General features: G+C 50.4%; 3 protein-coding genes across 14 annotated transcripts; all 3 read right to left on the bottom strand.

Moving 5' to 3' along the window:
* Positions 1–1,935: 1,935 nt before the first annotated feature.
* exoc7 (exocyst complex component 7) lies at positions 1,936–9,543 on the bottom strand. Of its 10 annotated transcripts, none has more exons than XM_078102619.1 (21): positions 9,190–9,374; positions 9,000–9,065; positions 8,434–8,618; positions 8,260–8,365; positions 7,696–7,918; positions 7,280–7,447; positions 7,148–7,159; positions 5,036–5,104; positions 4,751–4,896; positions 4,409–4,561; positions 4,233–4,331; positions 4,087–4,149; positions 3,920–3,986; positions 3,356–3,394; positions 3,167–3,232; positions 2,966–3,086; positions 2,796–2,891; positions 2,651–2,714; positions 2,529–2,570; positions 2,313–2,446; positions 1,936–2,197 (listed from the first exon to the last, which is right to left on the bottom strand). In XM_078102619.1, the coding sequence occupies exons 1-21, from the start codon at positions 9,247–9,249 to the stop codon at positions 2,095–2,097; spliced, it is 2,082 nt and encodes a 693-aa protein (XP_077958745.1). In that variant the 5' UTR covers positions 9,250–9,374; the 3' UTR covers positions 1,936–2,094. The 10 variants fall into 10 exon arrangements, with proteins under 10 accessions (XP_077958745.1, XP_077958742.1, XP_077958744.1 ...); XM_078102616.1 differs by lacking the exon at positions 7,148–7,159 and adding an exon at positions 6,104–6,196; XM_078102618.1 differs by lacking the exons at positions 5,036–5,104; positions 7,148–7,159 and adding an exon at positions 6,104–6,196 and having other exon boundaries at positions 9,190–9,436.
* Positions 9,544–10,170: 627 nt separating this feature from the next.
* Positions 10,171–13,028, bottom strand: tvp23b (trans-golgi network vesicle protein 23 homolog B (S. cerevisiae)). 3 transcript variants are annotated; one of them, XM_040175960.2, is made up of 7 exons: positions 12,787–13,028; positions 12,037–12,113; positions 11,688–11,832; positions 11,524–11,613; positions 11,238–11,363; positions 10,791–10,919; positions 10,171–10,701 (listed from the first exon to the last, which is right to left on the bottom strand). In XM_040175960.2, exons 1-7 carry the CDS (start codon positions 12,796–12,798, stop codon positions 10,675–10,677), a joined length of 606 nt encoding a protein of 201 aa, XP_040031894.2. In that variant the 5' UTR covers positions 12,799–13,028; the 3' UTR covers positions 10,171–10,674. The 3 variants fall into 3 exon arrangements, with proteins under 3 accessions (XP_040031894.2, XP_040031893.2, XP_077958752.1); XM_040175959.2 differs by having other exon boundaries at positions 12,037–12,189; positions 12,787–12,856; XM_078102626.1 differs by having other exon boundaries at positions 12,037–12,189; positions 12,683–12,798.
* Positions 13,029–13,260: 232 nt separating this feature from the next.
* On the bottom strand, positions 13,261–18,551 carry trim16 (tripartite motif containing 16). The gene is made up of 6 exons (XM_040175952.2): positions 17,701–18,551; positions 15,792–15,887; positions 15,105–15,338; positions 14,615–14,786; positions 14,245–14,340; positions 13,261–14,119 (listed from the first exon to the last, which is right to left on the bottom strand). The coding sequence occupies exons 1-6, from the start codon at positions 18,547–18,549 to the stop codon at positions 13,503–13,505; spliced, it is 2,064 nt and encodes a 687-aa protein (XP_040031886.2). The 5' UTR covers positions 18,550–18,551; the 3' UTR covers positions 13,261–13,502.
* Positions 18,552–18,725: the final 174 nt, after the last annotated feature.

Below are 18,725 nucleotides of genomic sequence, written 5' to 3'. Positions count from 1 at the left end.
TATGCGATATATTGCACCAAAATTAATTGCGATAAACGATATTATTGTAATTTTCTGACCATTTTATGCCACTGATTACATAATGACGACATGACATTAAGGAACGCTCCTTCAAAGGACAAAGAGTGTTTTATTCAATATGTTGATTATCACGAATGATGTCATTACCTGTTCTCGGCTCACTTTTCCTCACAGCCGCTGACGCTCGACCAGGTGACTCAAGTCCCCGAGGGTTTGTGGTTTTAGGTCTTGGGGGGCTCTGACAGTTCAGGGTTCGTTAGGCTCCATTATACCCCCCCCTCCAATATTAATCTTGTGTGATTTCTTATAGCTCAGCTCAGCCAAAGAGGAAGTTGTCGGCTGTAAGTGTCATTTTATTACAAAATATAAATGTTACCTAGTGGGTCCTGGGGTCTATGTGATGGGTGGATGCTGACGCTGGAGGCGGGTGGAGCTCCTCCGGTGACCCACTGTAGTTCGGCTCCATTGGGTCTCTGCTGCCATCTGCTGCTGGACATTTTTTGACACACTTTACTCACTATGAACCCAACGTGGGCGCGTTGAGGTCGTTGCTATGAACCCAACGTGGGTGCGTTGAGGTCGTCGCTATGAACCCAACGTGGGCGCGTTGAGGTCGTCACTATGAACCCAACGTGGACGCGTTGAGGTCGTCGCTATGAACCCAACGTGGGCGCGTTGAGGTCGTCACTATGAACCAAAGGTGGGCGCGTTGAGGTCGTCACTATGAACCCAACGTGGGCGCGTTGAGCTCGTCACTATGAACCCAACGTGGACGCGTTGAGCTCGTCACTATGAACCCAACGTGGACGCGTTGAGGTCGTCGCTATGAACCCAACGTGGACGCGTTGAGGTCGTCGCTATGAACCCAACGTGGGCGCGTTGAGGTCGTCACTATGAACCAAAGGTGGGCGCGTTGAGGTCGTCACTATGAACCCAACGTGGGCGCGTTGAGCTCGTCACTATGAACCCAACGTGGACGCGTTGAGCTCGTCACTATGAACCCAACGTGGACGCGTTGAGGTCGTCGCTATGAACCCAACGTGGACGCGTTGAGGTCGTCGCTATGAACCCAACGTGGGCGCGTTGAGCTCGTCACTATGAACCCAACGTGGACGCGTTGAGGTCGTCGCTATGAACCCAACGTGGACGCGTTGAGGTCGTCGCTATGAACCCAACGTGGGCGCGTTGAGCTCGTCGCTATGAACCCAACGTGGGCGCGTTGAGGTCGTCGCTATGAACCCAACGTTGACGCGTTGAGGTCGTCGCTATGAACCCAACGTGGGCGCAATGAGGGCGTCGCTATGAACCCAACGTTGACGCGTTGAGGTCGTCGCTATGAACCCAACGTGGGCGCGTTGAGCTCGTCGCTATGAACCCAACGTGGGCGCGTTGAGGTCGTCGCTATGAACCCAACGTTGACGCGTTGAGGTCGTCGCTATGAACCCAACGTGGCCGCGTTGAGCTCGTCACTATGAACCCAACGTGGACGCGTTGAGGTCGTCGCTATGAACCCAACGTGGACGCGTTGAGGTCGTCACTATGAACCCAACGTGGGCGCGTTGAGCTCGTCACTATGAACCCAACGTGGACGCGTTGAACTCGTCACTATGAAGCCAACGTGGGCGCGTTGAGCTCGTCACTATGAACCCAACGTGGACGCGTTGAGGTCGTCACTATGAACCCAACGTGGGCGCGTTGAGCTCGTCACTATGAACCCAACGTGGGCGCGTTGAGGTTGGGTTGCCGTAGTGATACAACCTGCATCGTCGGGCCTTCTGATGGTCAGATGTTTGATGATGAAAGGATGACCGCTGATGATCGATAAACCAGAGCCGTATGTTGAACATGTTTTCTGCCTCTTTTCTGTGTTTATTGTTTTTAAAACATAAGTCATTAAAACAAATGGGGGCCGAGCCGATTTAAAGTTCCCTTTATTATTTTTAAATGTTAAGCTGGAGCAGCGAAATTTCATAAATACAGTTCATATCTTTGTACAAAACATTCATCACAGAGTAGTGTGAAGATGAACGTGGTGCCTTCAGGTTCATCAACAGCTTCATCTCCTCCACCTCCTCAGGCCGAGGTGTCGAACAGCTTCTCTATCATCTCCTCCACCTCCTCAGGCCGATACTTGTGGTACTTCTCAGGGTTCTTGGTGAAGGAGATGTTGGCACATCTGGAAGACGTGGGAAGGGACATAATACGGTGGGTCATGAAAAGTACTAGTGTTGTAGTGTAGCATAAGAGGCGTCGCCGCGCTCCCCTCACACGAGACCCCGTCCCGGCCCCACCTGTGCAGAAAGGCCCTGTAGGCCTCGGACACCACCCTCCTCTGCGCCTGGCGGATGAAGTCGCGCTGCTCCTTGTCGGGGATGGCCCAGCCCTTCTGGATCTTACACAGCTCCTCCAGCCCCTCGTTGAAGCCCTGAGGACACACGGCTCAGCGGTTTGTCCTCTCACCCGTCCCCCGTCCCCCCCACCAGACACACATAAGCACAGGCCCTCACCTTGAACTTGTCTTTTATCACCTGGCGCTCTTTGTCCTTCAGCTGGAGAAACTTATTATTATTATTATACTTAGATAAACCCCCCCCGTCCCCCCGCCGCCCCCCCAGGAGGAAGTTCTGACCTTGGTGCCGGCTTGGAAGACCGGCATGTTCCTGTTGGTCAGGTGCTCGGTGACCTTCACCCAGCTGTGACGGGATCAAACGCACGGGGTCAACAGGGGCGCGGAGCGAACACACCTGGAGGTGCCGTTGGGGGCGTGGCCTCACCTGTGCTGGTACGTCTGGATCTGCTGCTCGATCAGCTCCCGGTACGAGTTCTCCGCCTTCTTCTGGGTCACCGTCACCAGCTGGATGAGCTCGGACCTGAGCAGCGTGACGGGTTAGTGCGCCGTGTTCTTATGACCACACAGAACGTGTAAAGGAGAAGAAGCGCGTACTTCTCCAGCGACTTCAGGATGTAGTTGTAGTTGTTGTGGAGGAAGATGGCGCTGAGGGCCGAGTCCTCGTACACCTTGGACTTGCTGAGCAGGTTCAGCTGCAGGTTCCCCAGCACTTTGCCTGAGAGGAGCAAACGAGCGTTACAGAAAGCAGAGCGCGGCGCTTCGGCTGCAAAGGGGCGGAGCCTCTTCTCCACTCACAGATGTAGCTGCTGAGGAGGCGCTTGTTGAACTCGGAGGTGTAGCTGCTGGCCGATGAGCTGGTCTCTGTGGGGGAAACGCAGCGCGTCAAAGACAAAGCGCTTCCTCTCCAGATCAACGTGCTCATCACAGGAAGCGCTCAGCACATGCAGCGCGAATTGGACCCCCGGCGGGGGGCCTGGAGCTTACCTCGGGGGTCTAAAGGGATATTGTAAGTGTCCCCCAGTACTAAAAGGGCCCCGGCGAGGCACAAGAGAAAGAGAAAGAGGCACAAGTGCAAAACAAAAATGAAAAGGTTAGAAGAGATTTTGTTAGTGCAGAGGAAGCAACGAGTCCTCGGCGAGGAGACGGAAGGAAAGGAAACAAGGACAGGAGGGAGGAGACATTTCCAAACATCTCAGAGCTGAATGTGAGGAGAGAGGAGAAAGGGGGGGGGGGTATAACATATATAGTGTATAATATCTGCAGTCATGATGTCATCAAGTATTCAGACAAGAACCTTTTTATCATCTCTGAGCTTTAGAGCTTTGATCTGAAATGAAAACGAGGTTTAAGGTGAATCAAGTGATTTGTTGTTGTTTTGGTGTATTTTACACATTATAGATATCAAAATATATTTTTGGGGGAATTTATTTACAGCTTACAGGTCTTTGTACGCCGCACAGCAGAACCAGATGTTAATCGGAAGCCCTGATCGCGATCAATACGATGCGAGCAACCAGCAAGCAAAGGTCAGAGGTCACAAGGACGTACCTTGAGAGGCCAGCATGGCTCCGGCCGTCTCGTGGAAGTCCAGCAGCTGCTGCAGGAACAGGATGGCCTGGAGGGGGGACATGGGGAGGGGGGGATGAGCGCCGCTGTAGCTCATTCATCACACAGAGCGCCGTTAGCCGTTTCCATGGAGACAGCGGTTGACTCACGTTGCTGGTCAGCTCGTGGACCGTTCCGTCCTTGGGCATGTTGTACTCTTTGTCCGGATCGTTCTGTGGGAGAGAAAGAGACGTCAGCACCGCCTGCTGGGACAATAATCGGGGGAGGAGGGGGGGGGGGGGGGGGGCGTCTCCACCTTGATGCTGTCTGCAAACTCCTCCAGAGCTTTGGCTCCAATGGTTTCCATCGAGGTGATGAGGGTCGGCAGCTTGTTCTTGGTGCTCGCCGCCGTGCCCTGAAATCAGACAGAGTTGATTCGTGTGAATGGAGACGCTTGCTGGACGCTGCGTGTCCTCCTGAGGACGGTCAGACCTGCAGCGTGGAGTCGAACTCGGCCTTGTTCATCTTCAGGTGCCGGAGGATGGGGAAGATGGTGAGCACGGCCGAGTAGTCGTGGCGCATTATGGCTCTACGAGCTGCAGACACGATGTTGTCTCCCTCCAGCATCAGGTTGTCCAGCGCCTCCTGTGGACAGACGGAGGGGGGAGGGGGCACGCGGTGAGATCAGACCAGCAGGGGGCAACTCCTCTGGTCCCATAGAAGTCTGTGAGAACATGACTCCTCCTCAGTAAACATTGTAAACGACTTTATGATGAGGAAGACGATTGATGAGCGAGCCCAAAGCCTCGACCTTTGACCTTCAACGGGCCGGACCTGAATGAGCGAGTCGAAGGTCTTCTTCTGGTGGTGCTCAGGGATGATCTCGGCCAGCAGGGCGTACTCGCTCTGGGCCAGCTTCACGAAGGCGCTGATGGAGTGGATGTAGGAGTCGATCTCCACGTCCAGCACGTCGTCTTTCCCTGAGGGGGGCGCAGGGGGGTCAGACGACTTACTCAGTATTCAGAGAGGGGAGGGGGGGGGGGGGACATCATAATATTCACGTGCTAAAGGTCTGATGGGAATGTTCCTGGTCTTTGCCCTCGTGGCCCCGTCACTCACCTGAGGCGGCCCCGTGCTTCTCGCTCAGAACGTCAGAGGGATGTTTGACCCGCGGGTCGTGATCGTGACCTGGGATGGTGGGAGGGAGGGGAGGGGGGGGGGGGCGTAGACCGAGTCAGACCACCAGGGGTCATGACTAGGTCATCAGGAGGATGAGGAGGAAGGGGAGGGGGAGGGGCCACCTAAACCAGAAACATCTGCACTGACCACCACCAAGCACCCAGCAGGGGACACCCACTGCAGAGAGAGAGTGTGTGTGTGTGTGTGTGTGTGTGTGTCTCATGAGGAAAAACTGAGGAAAATCACTGAGGAAAAACGTCGCAGCAGCTTTGGATTCCGCTCTGAAGCTTCTTCTCTCGTTGAGGTTCAGTCGGGTTCTACTGCAGCGGTTTAGACAAAGCGATGTTCTGAGACACGTGATGATCTTCATCAGGTCAGGAGAACCTTTGTTTAGAATGTTCTATGACGGGTAAAGTGAGCGGAGTCCACCAGACTGTGTGAATAAAAAGGGTTATTTTAGACCCCCGCCTCCAGCGGCCACTTTGTTTGTGTTATTGAGCGACTGAGAATCAGAAGCATCAGTCACATTAACACCGGGGGGGGGGGGCGCACGAGCCCCTCCGGAGGTCCGGGTGGTGGAAGGAACGGTTTTATCGAAAGATAAATAGTCTGGTGGACACGCAGGACACTGAACTGACCCTTTAAATAATCACAAAACAAAACGAGATGTTCTTCATCGTCTCCAACGGGGTCACCAACGCCAATTGGTCGATCACATCGTAGTCAAATCAATACTCCATTTAGCAATAAAACGCTCGACTGTATTAAAGGTCTTAAGAAATTCTGTACTTTCCTGAAGGCGACAATAAATTGAAGGAATCCTTTTTTTGTCTAAAGCAAAAGGAGCAACATGGAGGTTCTGGGGAGTCGGTGCAGAAAAAGTCACATAAACTTTCTGCTGTGACGACGTCTCTTACAGGTGAAACCGCACGACTGCCAATGTTCGCTTTTATCGTTTATGGGATACGATGAGCTGCTGTGAGGTGGTGAGAGGAGGAGGAGCGTTACCTTCCAAAGGAGTGAGGTTAGAGCCCCCCTTTTTCCCATCCAGCCCATGCTGTGAGTACTGTTTCAGAAGGTTCTGAGCCTTGCGAATGGTCCCTGGTCCCAGAAACACAGAGACAGGAGGAGCAGGTCCAGACAGCCAAGAGGAAGAGTGCAGAAGAAGAAAGGGAGAGCTAGGAAGTGAGAAAACATGAAACCGACACCACCGCCACCAGCAGGGGTTTGTATGGGGGGGGGGGGGAGAAGCTACTAGAACGGAACACTCGGGTCACGTAGGAGCAGAGCACACAGGTTAGATCAGAAGACTTCACACAGGTTAAACAATCGACATTCACGTTGACCCCCCGCCCCCCCCCTGATGACATCATCACAGTACAAGAGCCCCGGGATCAGGATGGAACAGGTAGTGAACGACTCGCCCAGTTAATCAAATAAAAGTAGCGTCTTTTCAGAGAATGTTGAAGTATTTACACTATTTCTGAGTAGCGTAAAATACCACATTTTATTTAGTATTATCTTTATTTGTTTGTGTCATGGGGACAGGTGGCCCCTGACTCTCTGTTTCAACCCGCAGTTTGTTGGGCAGAGAGTTCGTAGCACTTAAAGCTGCACTCAGTGACTTTTAACTGGGAGCTCTGGTTCTGAACACATGCAGACACACTTCTTAGTGGAGATCTTCTAAGAACTGTAATAAAATCAAATAAAATCAGCTCTTCAAACACACACACACACACACACACACACACACACACACACACACACACACACACACACACACACACACACACACACACACACACACACACACACACACACACACCAATGCTTTATAACAGCTTATTCAAAGTCACCCTCTTTGGTCTCCACGCGTGTGGACAGAACCCACAGTGAGACTCTGGTACAGAATCACCTGATCCGGAGACCCTCGCGCACCCAACACGTCACATTTGTGACTATGGACCCGACGTGTAGCGTATACGTATGCGACTACCCATAAACCACAGGGGGCCTAACGACGGAGCCCGGCGTGGAATCGGGAGCGTTTACCTGCGATGTAGACTGGCATCACAACATGGGGATTACCAGAGGGGAAAGGAGGAAGGTTAGTGCAGGTCACAGGGGTCGCTACAGTCCGGGGGGGGGGGAGGGGTCCGTCCCGGGAGACGAGCGGCGGCTCACCTGGTCTCTTGGGGGCCTTCTTGGTGGGCGTGTCCTTGCGCTTGGTCTGGACGGCGGGCGAGTAGAGGACGCCAGAGGAGGCGCTGTTCTTGCGGAAGTGATCCTTCAGGCCTTTGATGGAGCGATCCAGCTGGTTGGAGCGGATCTGGAAGTAGACGTTCATGAAGTCTGCAGGAAGAGAAGAGAGCACGGAGCGACACAGGAAGTCTCATCTTATTACTGCAGGACATTATTCATTCATTATTAAAGGAACAGCAAAAGAACAAATAAGGTTTCATTTGAAATATGGACTCCTATGTAAATTTTTTAAACTCAATTCTAATCACAGATGATTTATTATTACAACATCCTCTGTATCCGGCCCCTCGCATCAGAGAGGGGGACGAAGGAAGCGAAGGAAAGGAGTTAGGCCGCACCCTGGTTGCGTCCGTACTCCACCAGCCAGCCGGCGATGCAGATGATGTCCTGCAGCACGGCCTCGGGGAGGTGCTCCAGCACCACGTCCTCCTGGACCTCCAGCTCCTCGTCCACGCTGATGGCGTCCAGGATGAGAATCGGGGGGACGGGTTTACTGTAGCGGGTCAGCAGGCTGCGGAACTCGGCCTCCAGCAGCTCTTTGCCTTTCTCAAAGCGCGCTTTCTGCAGGGAAGAGACGACATTTCTAAATTTGCAGTGTTAAGAATAAATGAGGTTGTAGCAGATCTTCATAGTTACAGCCACCTACATTTAGAGAATTATGGTTATAATCTTTTCTTGATATCTAGTCTGTCTGCTGAGGATGGAGCTAGCAGCTTGTTAGCTTAGCTTAAACACTGAAAGCCAATGGAAACGGTTAGCCTAGCTACACGTAGCAGCACCTTTACCCTCAGTGATGAGGGTAAATGAGGTTTGTGTAAAACACATCATCCATCACGTGACTCCCAGCAATAAGACAAGAGAGTGCATTCGCTGTGTGTGTGAGACACAGACGAATACTGTACCACGGTGTTGAGCTCGGGGCTGTCGGGGTTGTTGTCTTGGAAGTATTCCACCGCTTTCTGAATCTTTGCAATGCAAGCGAGATACTCGTCCAGCCTGCCGGTCGGCCTGAGACGGAAACAAACGTTAAACCACGTTTCATGTGTTGAAAGTCCTTCGACCCGACGAGGTCTCACCCCTCCCGGATGATCCGGTCGGTGTCCTTGGCCACGTGGTAGTAGCTGATGACGTGGTCCATGCACGACAGGGTCTTGTCCACGTTCTCCTGCAGACACTGCAGATTCTCCGTCTGCTTGTGGACGGGGATGATGGAGTTCTCCAGCTGCATCAGGCGGCTCTCGAAGGACGACAGGATGGAGACCTGCGGGGGTCAAACAACAAGCCCCCCCAAGGGCGCTCAGAAGAACGTCTCATCCCAAAGCATCGTAGGATGCCGTTACTTTGGGATGAGATTTGTCAAGAAAACTGTTTTTAATTGCAAATCATGTACTTTAAGATACTTTATGACAACTGGAAGGTGTAACCACATCTCACCAGGCCTAGACCTGCTTTGATACGATCACCATCATATATACTGTATATACACATATTTATACGTATGTCGAACCTTTGGTTTAGAAAACATCTCTGCCGAAACCACACACACACACACTTATATGTGTATATCAAATGTACAGATATATATCTGCACTAGATCAGAGACTAAGGAATATTTCAAGGTGTGTGTGTGACGTCATCCCACCATGCCCTTTGTCTGCTGATCACTCTTCTCCAGGTTTTCCCGGATGAACGACAGCGTCTCTTGTTCCTGTAAAGTGGAAAGAGACATTTCGATCAGTCGGAGCAACACAATGAATCCAGGGCGAAGCCCTGAAGCCCGACGGCTCGTTGGTGAAGCTTCCTTCCCGTCCAGCGATGACCGACCGACCGACCTGCTTCAGCTTCTCCTCGATCTCCCGCTTCCTGGCGGACGCGTCCTCGGTGGGAATCATCCCGTCGGCCACCGGGAAACAGCACCGGCGGTTTATGGCGTCAAGTGTCAGCGACGAAGACCCCCGCTGCTGTTGTGGGGAGTTAGCTTAAGCGCAACAAAGTAAAGCGTCGTGGTAAGACGAATGGTTTCCGGTTAGGATTTCAAAGTAAAGTACTGCTGGCGAGTTTTGTCTTCCGCAGTTTTAACTGAATGGATGTCAGGACGACGGAGTTGATAGTTCCTTCCTACAGTGGTTATTGTTAATCATTGCAAACACGTTACCTTTGACATTATTTAGCAACTGAATCGAATCTTTTTTTTTTTTGTATGCAAATTTAGTTGGGTATTTAATTTGAAATGTAAAACGTTACTTGTTCCGGTGTGTTTGTGGCGTCTCTTCCGGTCTGCTGATATTGGGACTGTTTTGGAACAAAACTGACGCCATGTTTATTGTGGCAAGTAAACGTTTTTAAAACCAGTGATTCATAAACTAATCCTCAAAATTCCTTTTAAATTGCGTGTTTTTATAAAAATAAAAACTTTTGCGAGGATGACCGCACGCTACTTGCAATGGCACAAAGGGGCCGCTAGATGCAGTCATTAACTAAGCAAATACTGTTCATATAAACTGAATAATACGGCTCTATGTTGACATTTGTAATCATCCAGTTTATTTTCACATTAAAAGGGTTCATGTCCATCCAGCAGGTTTGTTAAGTTATTTTTGTTAAAATGTTCCTTTGTTGGTAGCACACATAATTGTCACTTATTGAATTAATTGGGTAGGTTTTGTAAATGATGTTCTACTGTTTTAGAGAAGAAGTCAGGACATTAAAAGCAATTCTCCAACGTGAGCAGCTTTAACTCGCACTTCTCAAATTGTGCAGAGAATAACTAACATAAAAACAGAAGAACTATTTAAATAAAAACTACCACACAGTTCAGCAAAAATGTTACAAATGTATTTGCACAAAGTTGTGCCACAGATTCTTTTACGTACATATTTACAAGCTCCTGGAACATTCTACACAAACTACAACCTCTTCTTTAATACAAACAAAAATGTTTGCTCAAACATTCAACAAAACTTTAATCATTACTAAAGGAAAAAAGCATGTTATGAGTGAGATACCTCAGGGAGCAGTGGGGCTACACAACACATCGTAGTAGTCAGCTTAACGTTTTAAGCCATCACACTCTTTTTTTCACTCGTGCATTTAAAGTATCAGTTCACGTCTGAGGGTTTTATTGCTGCGCTGCAGTTATTTGAAACAGCTCCTGGACGTCTCTCTGGAAAAAAAAGCTCTCCACTGAGTCACACGTTACAGGAAAAACAACCCTGAAAACAACAACAGATTATGTTCTCTCTATATATATTAACTCACTAAAATATATAACAGCATTAAGAATAATGCAAAACAAGTTAAGATTGCCGAGTTGCCCTCTACGATTCTTCTCCTTTAGACATCGCCTGTGGACGAAGAACACAACACGCGTTGAGATCCGTGGAACAACAAATTACAAGACCACTGGCCGCGTTTCACTCGGAATGAGAGTCACCTGCTTCAGGAACTGTCGTCCAAAATAATTGGTGGCCATGTTCTTCAAGCTGGTCTTGCCTCCCACTTTGCAGCGCACGTAGCCGTAGAGGTTGGCTCCTTGCAGCACGACGCCCATGATCACCACCGGCTGAGCAGAACACCGCAGTCAGTCACTTCTACTACAATCAATGTCATGAAAAAGACCAAAACCGGAAATAACCACATGCAGGGTTCTTTTCTGCACACGTATCAGTAGGTTTTTATAAGCCCACAGCGACAGAACAGTTTTTCCAGATGTTCTACATAAAAAACACAGGAAAAGGGAACTTAAGTTCAGAGCCCACTTGTTTCTGCCCTCAGACGAGGGAGGTTTTTAAGTTGTGAGAAACTGACCAACGTATTTAGGTTTCTGGTCGACAAACTGGTATATTAACCCGTGTTTTATTCTTCAATTTTGAGGACTTACCACCCACTTGATCTTGAGGGAAAAGAGAGTGCTGAAGGCAAAGACGACCCAGAGGACCGGACAAACAATCAGTCCGATCCAGAAGATCCGGGACTCAGAATCTGATGCTTGTTGCTTCCCAGCACTCTGAAACCACCCCCGGATATTCAGACAGTTAGGACATCTGCAAATACTATAAAGCCTGTTGACAGCGAGCAACTACTTTTAGGAACTCCACACAGTACAAGAGGTCAGAGTCATGGGAGGTCAAAGACCCACGCGTGGGACAGAAAAACACGCATTTCACCTTCCTGGCCTCAAACACCCAGTGGCTGCGTCCATCGTCGTCCACCTGGTTCCACCACCGCAGACCCACCATCAGCCGGCCCGTGATGTTCTGGAAGCACACAGATTCCACGTTAGCGTCGCAAAAAACAAATTCCTGTCATCTAACAGAGAAAAGAGACGCACTTTTACTGTCCAGAAGTCACAGGAGAGCAGGAGGATGATTGTGACCATGCAGGCGATGAAACTGCTGCTGAAAACCCCACAGAGCAGGTACACAATGACAGCACTGACTCTGAAGAAGAGGTGGAAGAAGGAGGCCAGCGGATGCCTGCAAACACAATTCAAATATGTTTAACGAGGAGTGGACAAGTGTGTATCATGTGATCATAATAAGGATGGGCTGCCAGTCATTATCTGCTGATGAAAGCAGGACCGTGAAGTACTTTTACTGGAGTGAATAATCTAAATGAGCTTATATAGGACTCAGAAAGGAAGCAGATGATCACATTTGAAAAACAAATTGTCCACTCACTTGATGCTCTTCTTCTTCGGCGTTTTCCCAGCATCCTCCTCCGCGTCGAACAGAGACACGTCTTCATCGTTGGTATCCTGAGGGATCAATAAGGAAGCAGCGCGGCCCTCAGAGACCACATCCTCCAAATGAAGATTCATCGCGATCTACGGACTTCAGTTACAGACTTTGTCGTCAGTAAAATAAAAGCCTAGCCCAGAATTTGATGAGTTCACGAGCGTCATCTTAACTTCAGTCACAGCTTGCAACTGCTAAATGCTAACGTTAACTTACTCATTTGCTTGCTTAAATACACCGTTAACATTATAAACGACGTTGAGGTTGTGTTGTCACTCGCTGCTACAGACGTGTCATATGCCTTTTACTGATATAATAATTAAACAATGAGCTAACTTAGCCTAGCATTGGCTGACAGTGAAAGCTACATGCTAACGTTAGCTGGCTGTAAGCGACGCGGTTTGAATAAAAGCAGAGAACAAACACGCCGATGTCCATCAGAAGAAAGCTTCACCGCTGTGTTGTATTGGAAATGTGAAGCTACGCTAACGTTAGCTTTGTAGAGCTTTGTAGACAAATAGCTACTAATGCTAGCGTGCTAGCTAACGCCTAAGCAGCATTAACGTTAGCTGGCGAAAGAGATGTTCACCTCAGGCGTGTTTATTGTCTTCTGCCTTTTTAGAGGAAGCTGCTTCGCTGTTTGACATATTTACTTGGCAGATAAAAGATAGTCCTTTAAAATGTGTCACTTACTTCCGTTAGCATGTTGAGACGTCAGCGGGCTCTTCGCTGGGTTACATGCTCAGCTGGAGCCGCGTCATCGACCGCGGGGGTCACGTGACCACCGCGTGCCACGTCTATTGTTACGTCATGGCAGACGTTTGGAGTTTGATTTGGAGTGTTTGCGTTGATAACTGTCTATCTATCTGTTTTTAGTTTTTCTTCAGGAGATGAAGAAACTTAAATACACCACATGAATTTGTTCACATGTCACTGGGAGATTCCTCATGAACAGTTAAAAATCTTTAGTTTGCAGTTACTAAATTTACGGTGTTTTACCGTCATTGCAACTTTCGGATTTATTTCATAGCCAAATTTTGCCCTGCACCCAATGCTTGGTAGATTTGTCGTTTATCCACACGAAGATTTCCAACAAAATCCATCCATGTAAACAGCCTCTTGATTTGATGCTGTGGTGAAGCTTTGAACTAAAACCAAAACAGACACTTTTTATGCAAATGAAAATACATTTTTTTATTTGCATTCAGAAAATACACCTCGGAATTCACAGTGGGATGAAAAGTAACAAGCCCCAAAACTACGCTAGTTTATAAATATGGCTTGAGCTCAAATATACACGCCGTAAACACTCAATTCATCACATTCTTTACATTAGATTTACAGTAAACCTGCAGCTGAAAACCGGTTGAACATTGTGTCCACATCAGGGAGGGAAACCGGACTTTGAATCACTGCTCCGCTGCTGTTATGGGAGCGATCGCTCCGCTGGTGGGCGAGCTGGGAGGAGACGGGCTCTTGAGCCGCAGCGGCTCCCCGGGCGCCACCAAGGCCACCACGTTCTCCTTCTTGGACAACCAGAACGCCGGGTACAGCGGCTCCAGGAACTCCGCCCGGTACTCGTGGATGAGCGTCAGGGCGTCGTCCACGCCGTAGAAGGCCAGCAGGCCTCCGGCGTAGTCCACGTAGACCCCGATGCGCGTGAACTTCTCCACGGCGAGCGGGGTCTCCACGCCGCTGTGCCACGCGGAGAAGGCGCGGCCGTTCCACTGGACGCACCAGGAGAAGTTGTTCCCCGTGATGCAACTGTTGCTCTCGCCGCCCTTGCGGTCGATGCTCTTGTAGGCCACGCCGATGTGCGTGCCCTCGCCGCTGATGTCCACCTCGAAGTAGTGGCGCCCCAGGTAGAAGCTCTCGGTGGCCAGGACCTGGCGCCAGTTGTCGAAGCGCTCCGGTACGTCGGGGTAAGGGTGCTGCCACGGCGTGGTGTTGGTCACCTTCCGGTTTTCCTCCGTCAGCCTCAGGAACTTGTGAGCGCTGTCGGCGTCGAAGCTCACGTGGGCGACATCTGGGAGGAGGCCGTGCAACATGTGGGTTTAGTCGATGAGGTCACAGCGTCATTGTTCTACACATGAGTGCATGCGGGTACAACCGTGGCAAGTACATATTAAACTATTAAAAAGCATCACTCACACTTGAGGAAGTCTGCGTGTGTCACTGGATTTGGTAAAGACATGTGCTGCTTCCTTGCAACAATCTCATGAACGGTCGTCTTTATGCCCATCTTGTCTGCAACAGAAGAAAACAGGTCATTTCAGTCTCTCACACTCAAAGGAGGTGCGTCACACCTGTAAGAGGCGTGACACACAGGTGAACAGGTTCAGAGCCGAGAGCCTGAATGCAGCCAGGTGCCATCAAGCACCTGGAGGACGCCCAGGACGGGCGTGCACGTGTCCTCACACACACCCTGTTGACCGTGCCATGAGATCCCCGCGTGTTTGTTCTCCGTCACGTCCAAGTATGTCCTACTCACACCCAGACGCTACGGAGGTCTTTCGCTCACCGTTCTTGCACGTGTCTTTGACCTTCTCTATGTAAGAAGACACCAGCATGGCGCACAGCTCCCGCGTGGAGTCCACGATCACGCGGCTGAAGGACTTCAGGCGGTCCGTCAGGCCGATGTAGACGCTCGGCAGGGAGATGTCAGTGGACTCCTTCTTCCACTGGGAGTACTCCTGTAGGACAAACACACGTATGCACAATGATACGCGAGTCATTCATGTTGTTAATCCTGGGATCTTCTACCACTTGGATTGTTCTTGTTATTTATTCCGATATGACTAAGATTATTTTTTTGTTCCTACACTTTTAGAGGAATTTCTATTTATATATTTATTATGTACATATATTTATAGGTACATTAAGCTGGTCCTCGTCATACTCGTGGACGTCCATGGTCGTCCACGTTGTCCCCCTCAGTTTGGTCCCTGTCTTACTTTGTGTACTTTAGATGTTCTCCGTCCTGGTCCCGGACTCGGCCCCGGTGGTCTTACCTGTAGGAAGTCCACATCGTTCTTGTGCTTGGAGAGCTTCTCCATCTGCCCCTGTGTCTTCTTCAGCTCCGAGCACCTCTGCTCCAGGTGGACCCGGATGCCCTCGGCCTGCCTCAGCGCCTGCTTCTCCTCGCCCTCCAGGATCTCCGTCACCTCCCGCTTCGCCCGCTCCACCACCGCCTGCAGCTCCTCGAACTGGCTCTCGATCTCCGCCCGCACCTCCGTCACTGAAAGCTGTGGAACGGTTCCAGGTTGAGTGGAGCATTCTTTACATTCTTTACATTCTTCACATTCCAATGCGCATCCGTTATCGAATTAAAGAGCACACATGGTGAACATCTCCCCTGCTCGTGCACATACATCTGAGTTAACTAGTTAACTCCACCAGCTGATTATGATCATTGCTTATTCTAGAGTGAAATGACCGAAGAAGAGAGTTTCCCGCGTGTCCCACTTCCTCTTTATTTCTACAGCTCTGTCACCGGACAGGCGCGTCTCAGAGCCAAATGGGGGTTTTTAGGAGGGGAACTTAGAGAGAGAACAAAGCGTTTCAGACAAAGACTTAAAACAGGTATTTTCAGACGGAATGAGAAAATGTTCTTGTGAACAATCGAGTGTGTAAACAAGTTTAACTAGAAACACAAAGGATGACGTCGCGTCTCCTTCAGGTCACACGGCCCCGTTTACCTCAATGGAGACGGTGTTGAGTTGAAGTTTGTTGATGGCGTTCTCTCCTGCCGCCACCGTCCTCACCATCTCGCCCTGCTTCTCCCTCAGCTCCTTCTGGGGAGGCGCCGACAGAACAGAGCTCAAAGTTTGTCCGCTCACCACGTCGAGCATTTAGTGGCTGTAAACAGTTCAGGTTTTTCTTCCTAGTTTCTGCTCCTCGCTGTGTGTGTGCGTGTGTGTGTGTGCGTGTGTGCGTGCGTGTGCGTGTGCGTGGTCAACCATCTTATTGTACACTCTGACTTCTTTTGAATTCCTCGGCAGGTTCAGACGGCTCCTTGTACCTGTGTGTGAATTCTGTTCTGTAACTTCTGCACCCTGAAGGGAAGAATCCTTGAGCGTCTAATGAGCCTAAAATCTGTAAAAGTGTTCTAGAAACACGCTTCAGCTGAAGCCTGTGACGGGAGGAACGTCAGCTTGAGAAGAGGATTTCCGGCCTTACCCAAACTTCTGTTATTCATTCCTGCGTACAAATTGCAGTATTTAATACACAAAATTACCTCAACAAAATCTAAAACTGCTTTGCTAAATTTTCTCCAAGTAAAACATTTTCTAAGTTAACGTTAATGTTGAGCTTTCGCCCTCAACCTCATTCACGGCTACACACCAGTGTGTTTTCAAAGTAAACCGTATTCTTCCCACGCCGCGGTTTGGAATTTGATTTTAATAATCATCAGATGTGTATGTGCCCCGACAGGTTCTGTCCTGGTCCATCAGTTTCATGCTGCAGCGTGCTTCAACCAACTTAGCTCAATGCTAAACCGGCATAGCATCGACTGGGTGGCCACGCTAACGTGTCCCATGACGGACCCTTCGGGCGTGTTTCGTGTTGTTTGGTGCGCGCAGCAGCCTGGTGTCAGTTCTCTCATAACGGTGCAACGAGCGAGCTAACGCCTGCTAGCGTCTCCAGAGCCGCTGCACTAATCATAACAGTTCTGGAACACATTATTTCACTGTCTTGTCTCCACGTTTTCGCGTCCGAATTCGTTTTCACGAATGAATCTCGTTCAAAGGGACTGAGTTGATCTCCACTTTGCAAGAACGTGCAGTAAATGCCAGCAGGAACAGTGGCCCCTCGCGCTGTGCAGCTCTGGTGGAGCACTTTGAGGTTTAGCAACGACACGCCGCAAACAACAGGCGGAGGCTAGAAGCTACACCCCTCTGCAGGAATCTGGAGCAGAGGAGTCGACCCCCAGGGAAACCAAATGATTGCGTTATCCCCCGCGGCCCCCACTGCGGCTGTTTGCTCAGGCGGGCTGAGCAGGTTTTAGTGGATCGGAGCCACTTAGTGAAGTGAGAACAACTGTGGTTCATTTGCAGCTCTGGTGCTGAAGGTCACATCTGCCAAAGCCTCTCGGCTACTTCTAGAGAAGCGTCGTGGGGAAGATTTAAGCAACGGGGCAAAATACTGGCTCTTGTTTTGTCCCATGGACGTAGAAAAAGCCTTTGAGTCCATGTGCCTCTAATGGACTTTACCTTTACCACGAATCAATAAGCAGCGGAAGATAACGTGGAGCGTAATACGAGAAGGTTGTTCAGATCCTGCTGCAACTAATGGTCCTAATAATCACTATACAGGATCATTAATCATTTAGAGGAAATGATTTAATTATAATGACCTACTCCCTCCAAGGTTTTTCATTATTGCGAGACGACAACTTGTTATTTTTAGCAGCTTATCATTAAAATGACTTACAGTATCTTTTTGTCAGTGGTAGAAAAAGACATTTTTCAGACTGCTTTGTTCTCGAGGAGGATGACGCTCAAAGTTCAGCTCCATCTTGTTATTGATAAATTAGTAGGAAGATGAAAAGTACACCATCTTTGAACAAGATACCATAAGAGGTGGTAAAGGGACGGATGCACTCGCCTCTATCCGGCTCCGGGCCTCCGTCACGGGGGCCGTGTTGTGGCCCCGGTGCTCCTCCGTCACACAGTCCTGACACACGCAGCACTCGTCGGCGCAGCAGAAGAGCTCCAGGGGCCACTTGTGGCTCTCGCAGGTCCGCCTCTCGATGTCCCTGAGCGGCTCCACCAGCCGGTGGTTCTGGAACTTTGGGTTCTCCAGGTGGGGCCGGAGGTGGGCCTCGCAGTAGGACACCAGGCAGGTGAGGCAGGACTTGAGGGCCTTGCGGGGGCTCTCAATGCACGAGTCGCACACCACGTCGTCGGGGCCCAGGGGCTCCGGAGGCTCCTCCTCGGGCTTCTCCGGGTCCTCACACTCCTTCAGGTCATCCTGGATTTTGGTCTCCTCGGCCCCCTTAGGGTCCTGCTCCTCTTTGCCCCCGATCACGGCCCCTGTCCCGTTCTGCTCGGGGGCCCCGGCTGGTTGGGTCTTGTTGGGGCTCTTCATGCTCTCGGGGCCTGAAGCAGAGTTGTCCTCGCTCTGCACACCTGAGCCGGGCTGCTGGTGCTGCTGCCGGGGGGGGGCGGGGGCTCCTCCTGTATCGGCCATGTCTCCTCTCTGTGAACAACAAGCGACTCGCTGCAGTTCCTGGATCAGTGGAGAAGCCGCGCAGCCACACCCGGCGAGGATGTGAGCGAGGGCCACAGCCAGCGAGAGCTCCGCCCCTCCCACACACACACACACACACACACACACACACACGCACACACACGCCCAGTCACTCCCCCCTCCTCCCCCGGCCTTGTTGGAGAAAGAAGCGACAAGGTGGAACCGAGCAGCAGGGAGGTGTAGAGTTGCGTTGTGTTTAAACATGAGCTGTGACATTTGATCCTTTTAAAGTGCTGAAATGAGGAAAATGAGGAAATCAAGCCCCCCCCCCCCCCCCCCCCCCCGCTTCCTCTCATGTGATCCCTTCTGAGGCGTTCAGGAGGGAAATCCAGTGAAAATGCAGATATTTAGTGAGTCATAAAGTGAAAAAAAGAAAACCT

The sequence above is a fragment of the Gasterosteus aculeatus genome, chromosome 5 (genome assembly GCF_964276395.1).
Source record: "Gasterosteus aculeatus chromosome 5, fGasAcu3.hap1.1, whole genome shotgun sequence".
Lineage (NCBI taxonomy): Eukaryota > Metazoa > Chordata > Actinopteri > Perciformes > Gasterosteidae > Gasterosteus > Gasterosteus aculeatus.
Note: the sequence above shows the minus strand (reverse complement) of the source record. Positions and strands in the feature narration are given on the sequence as shown.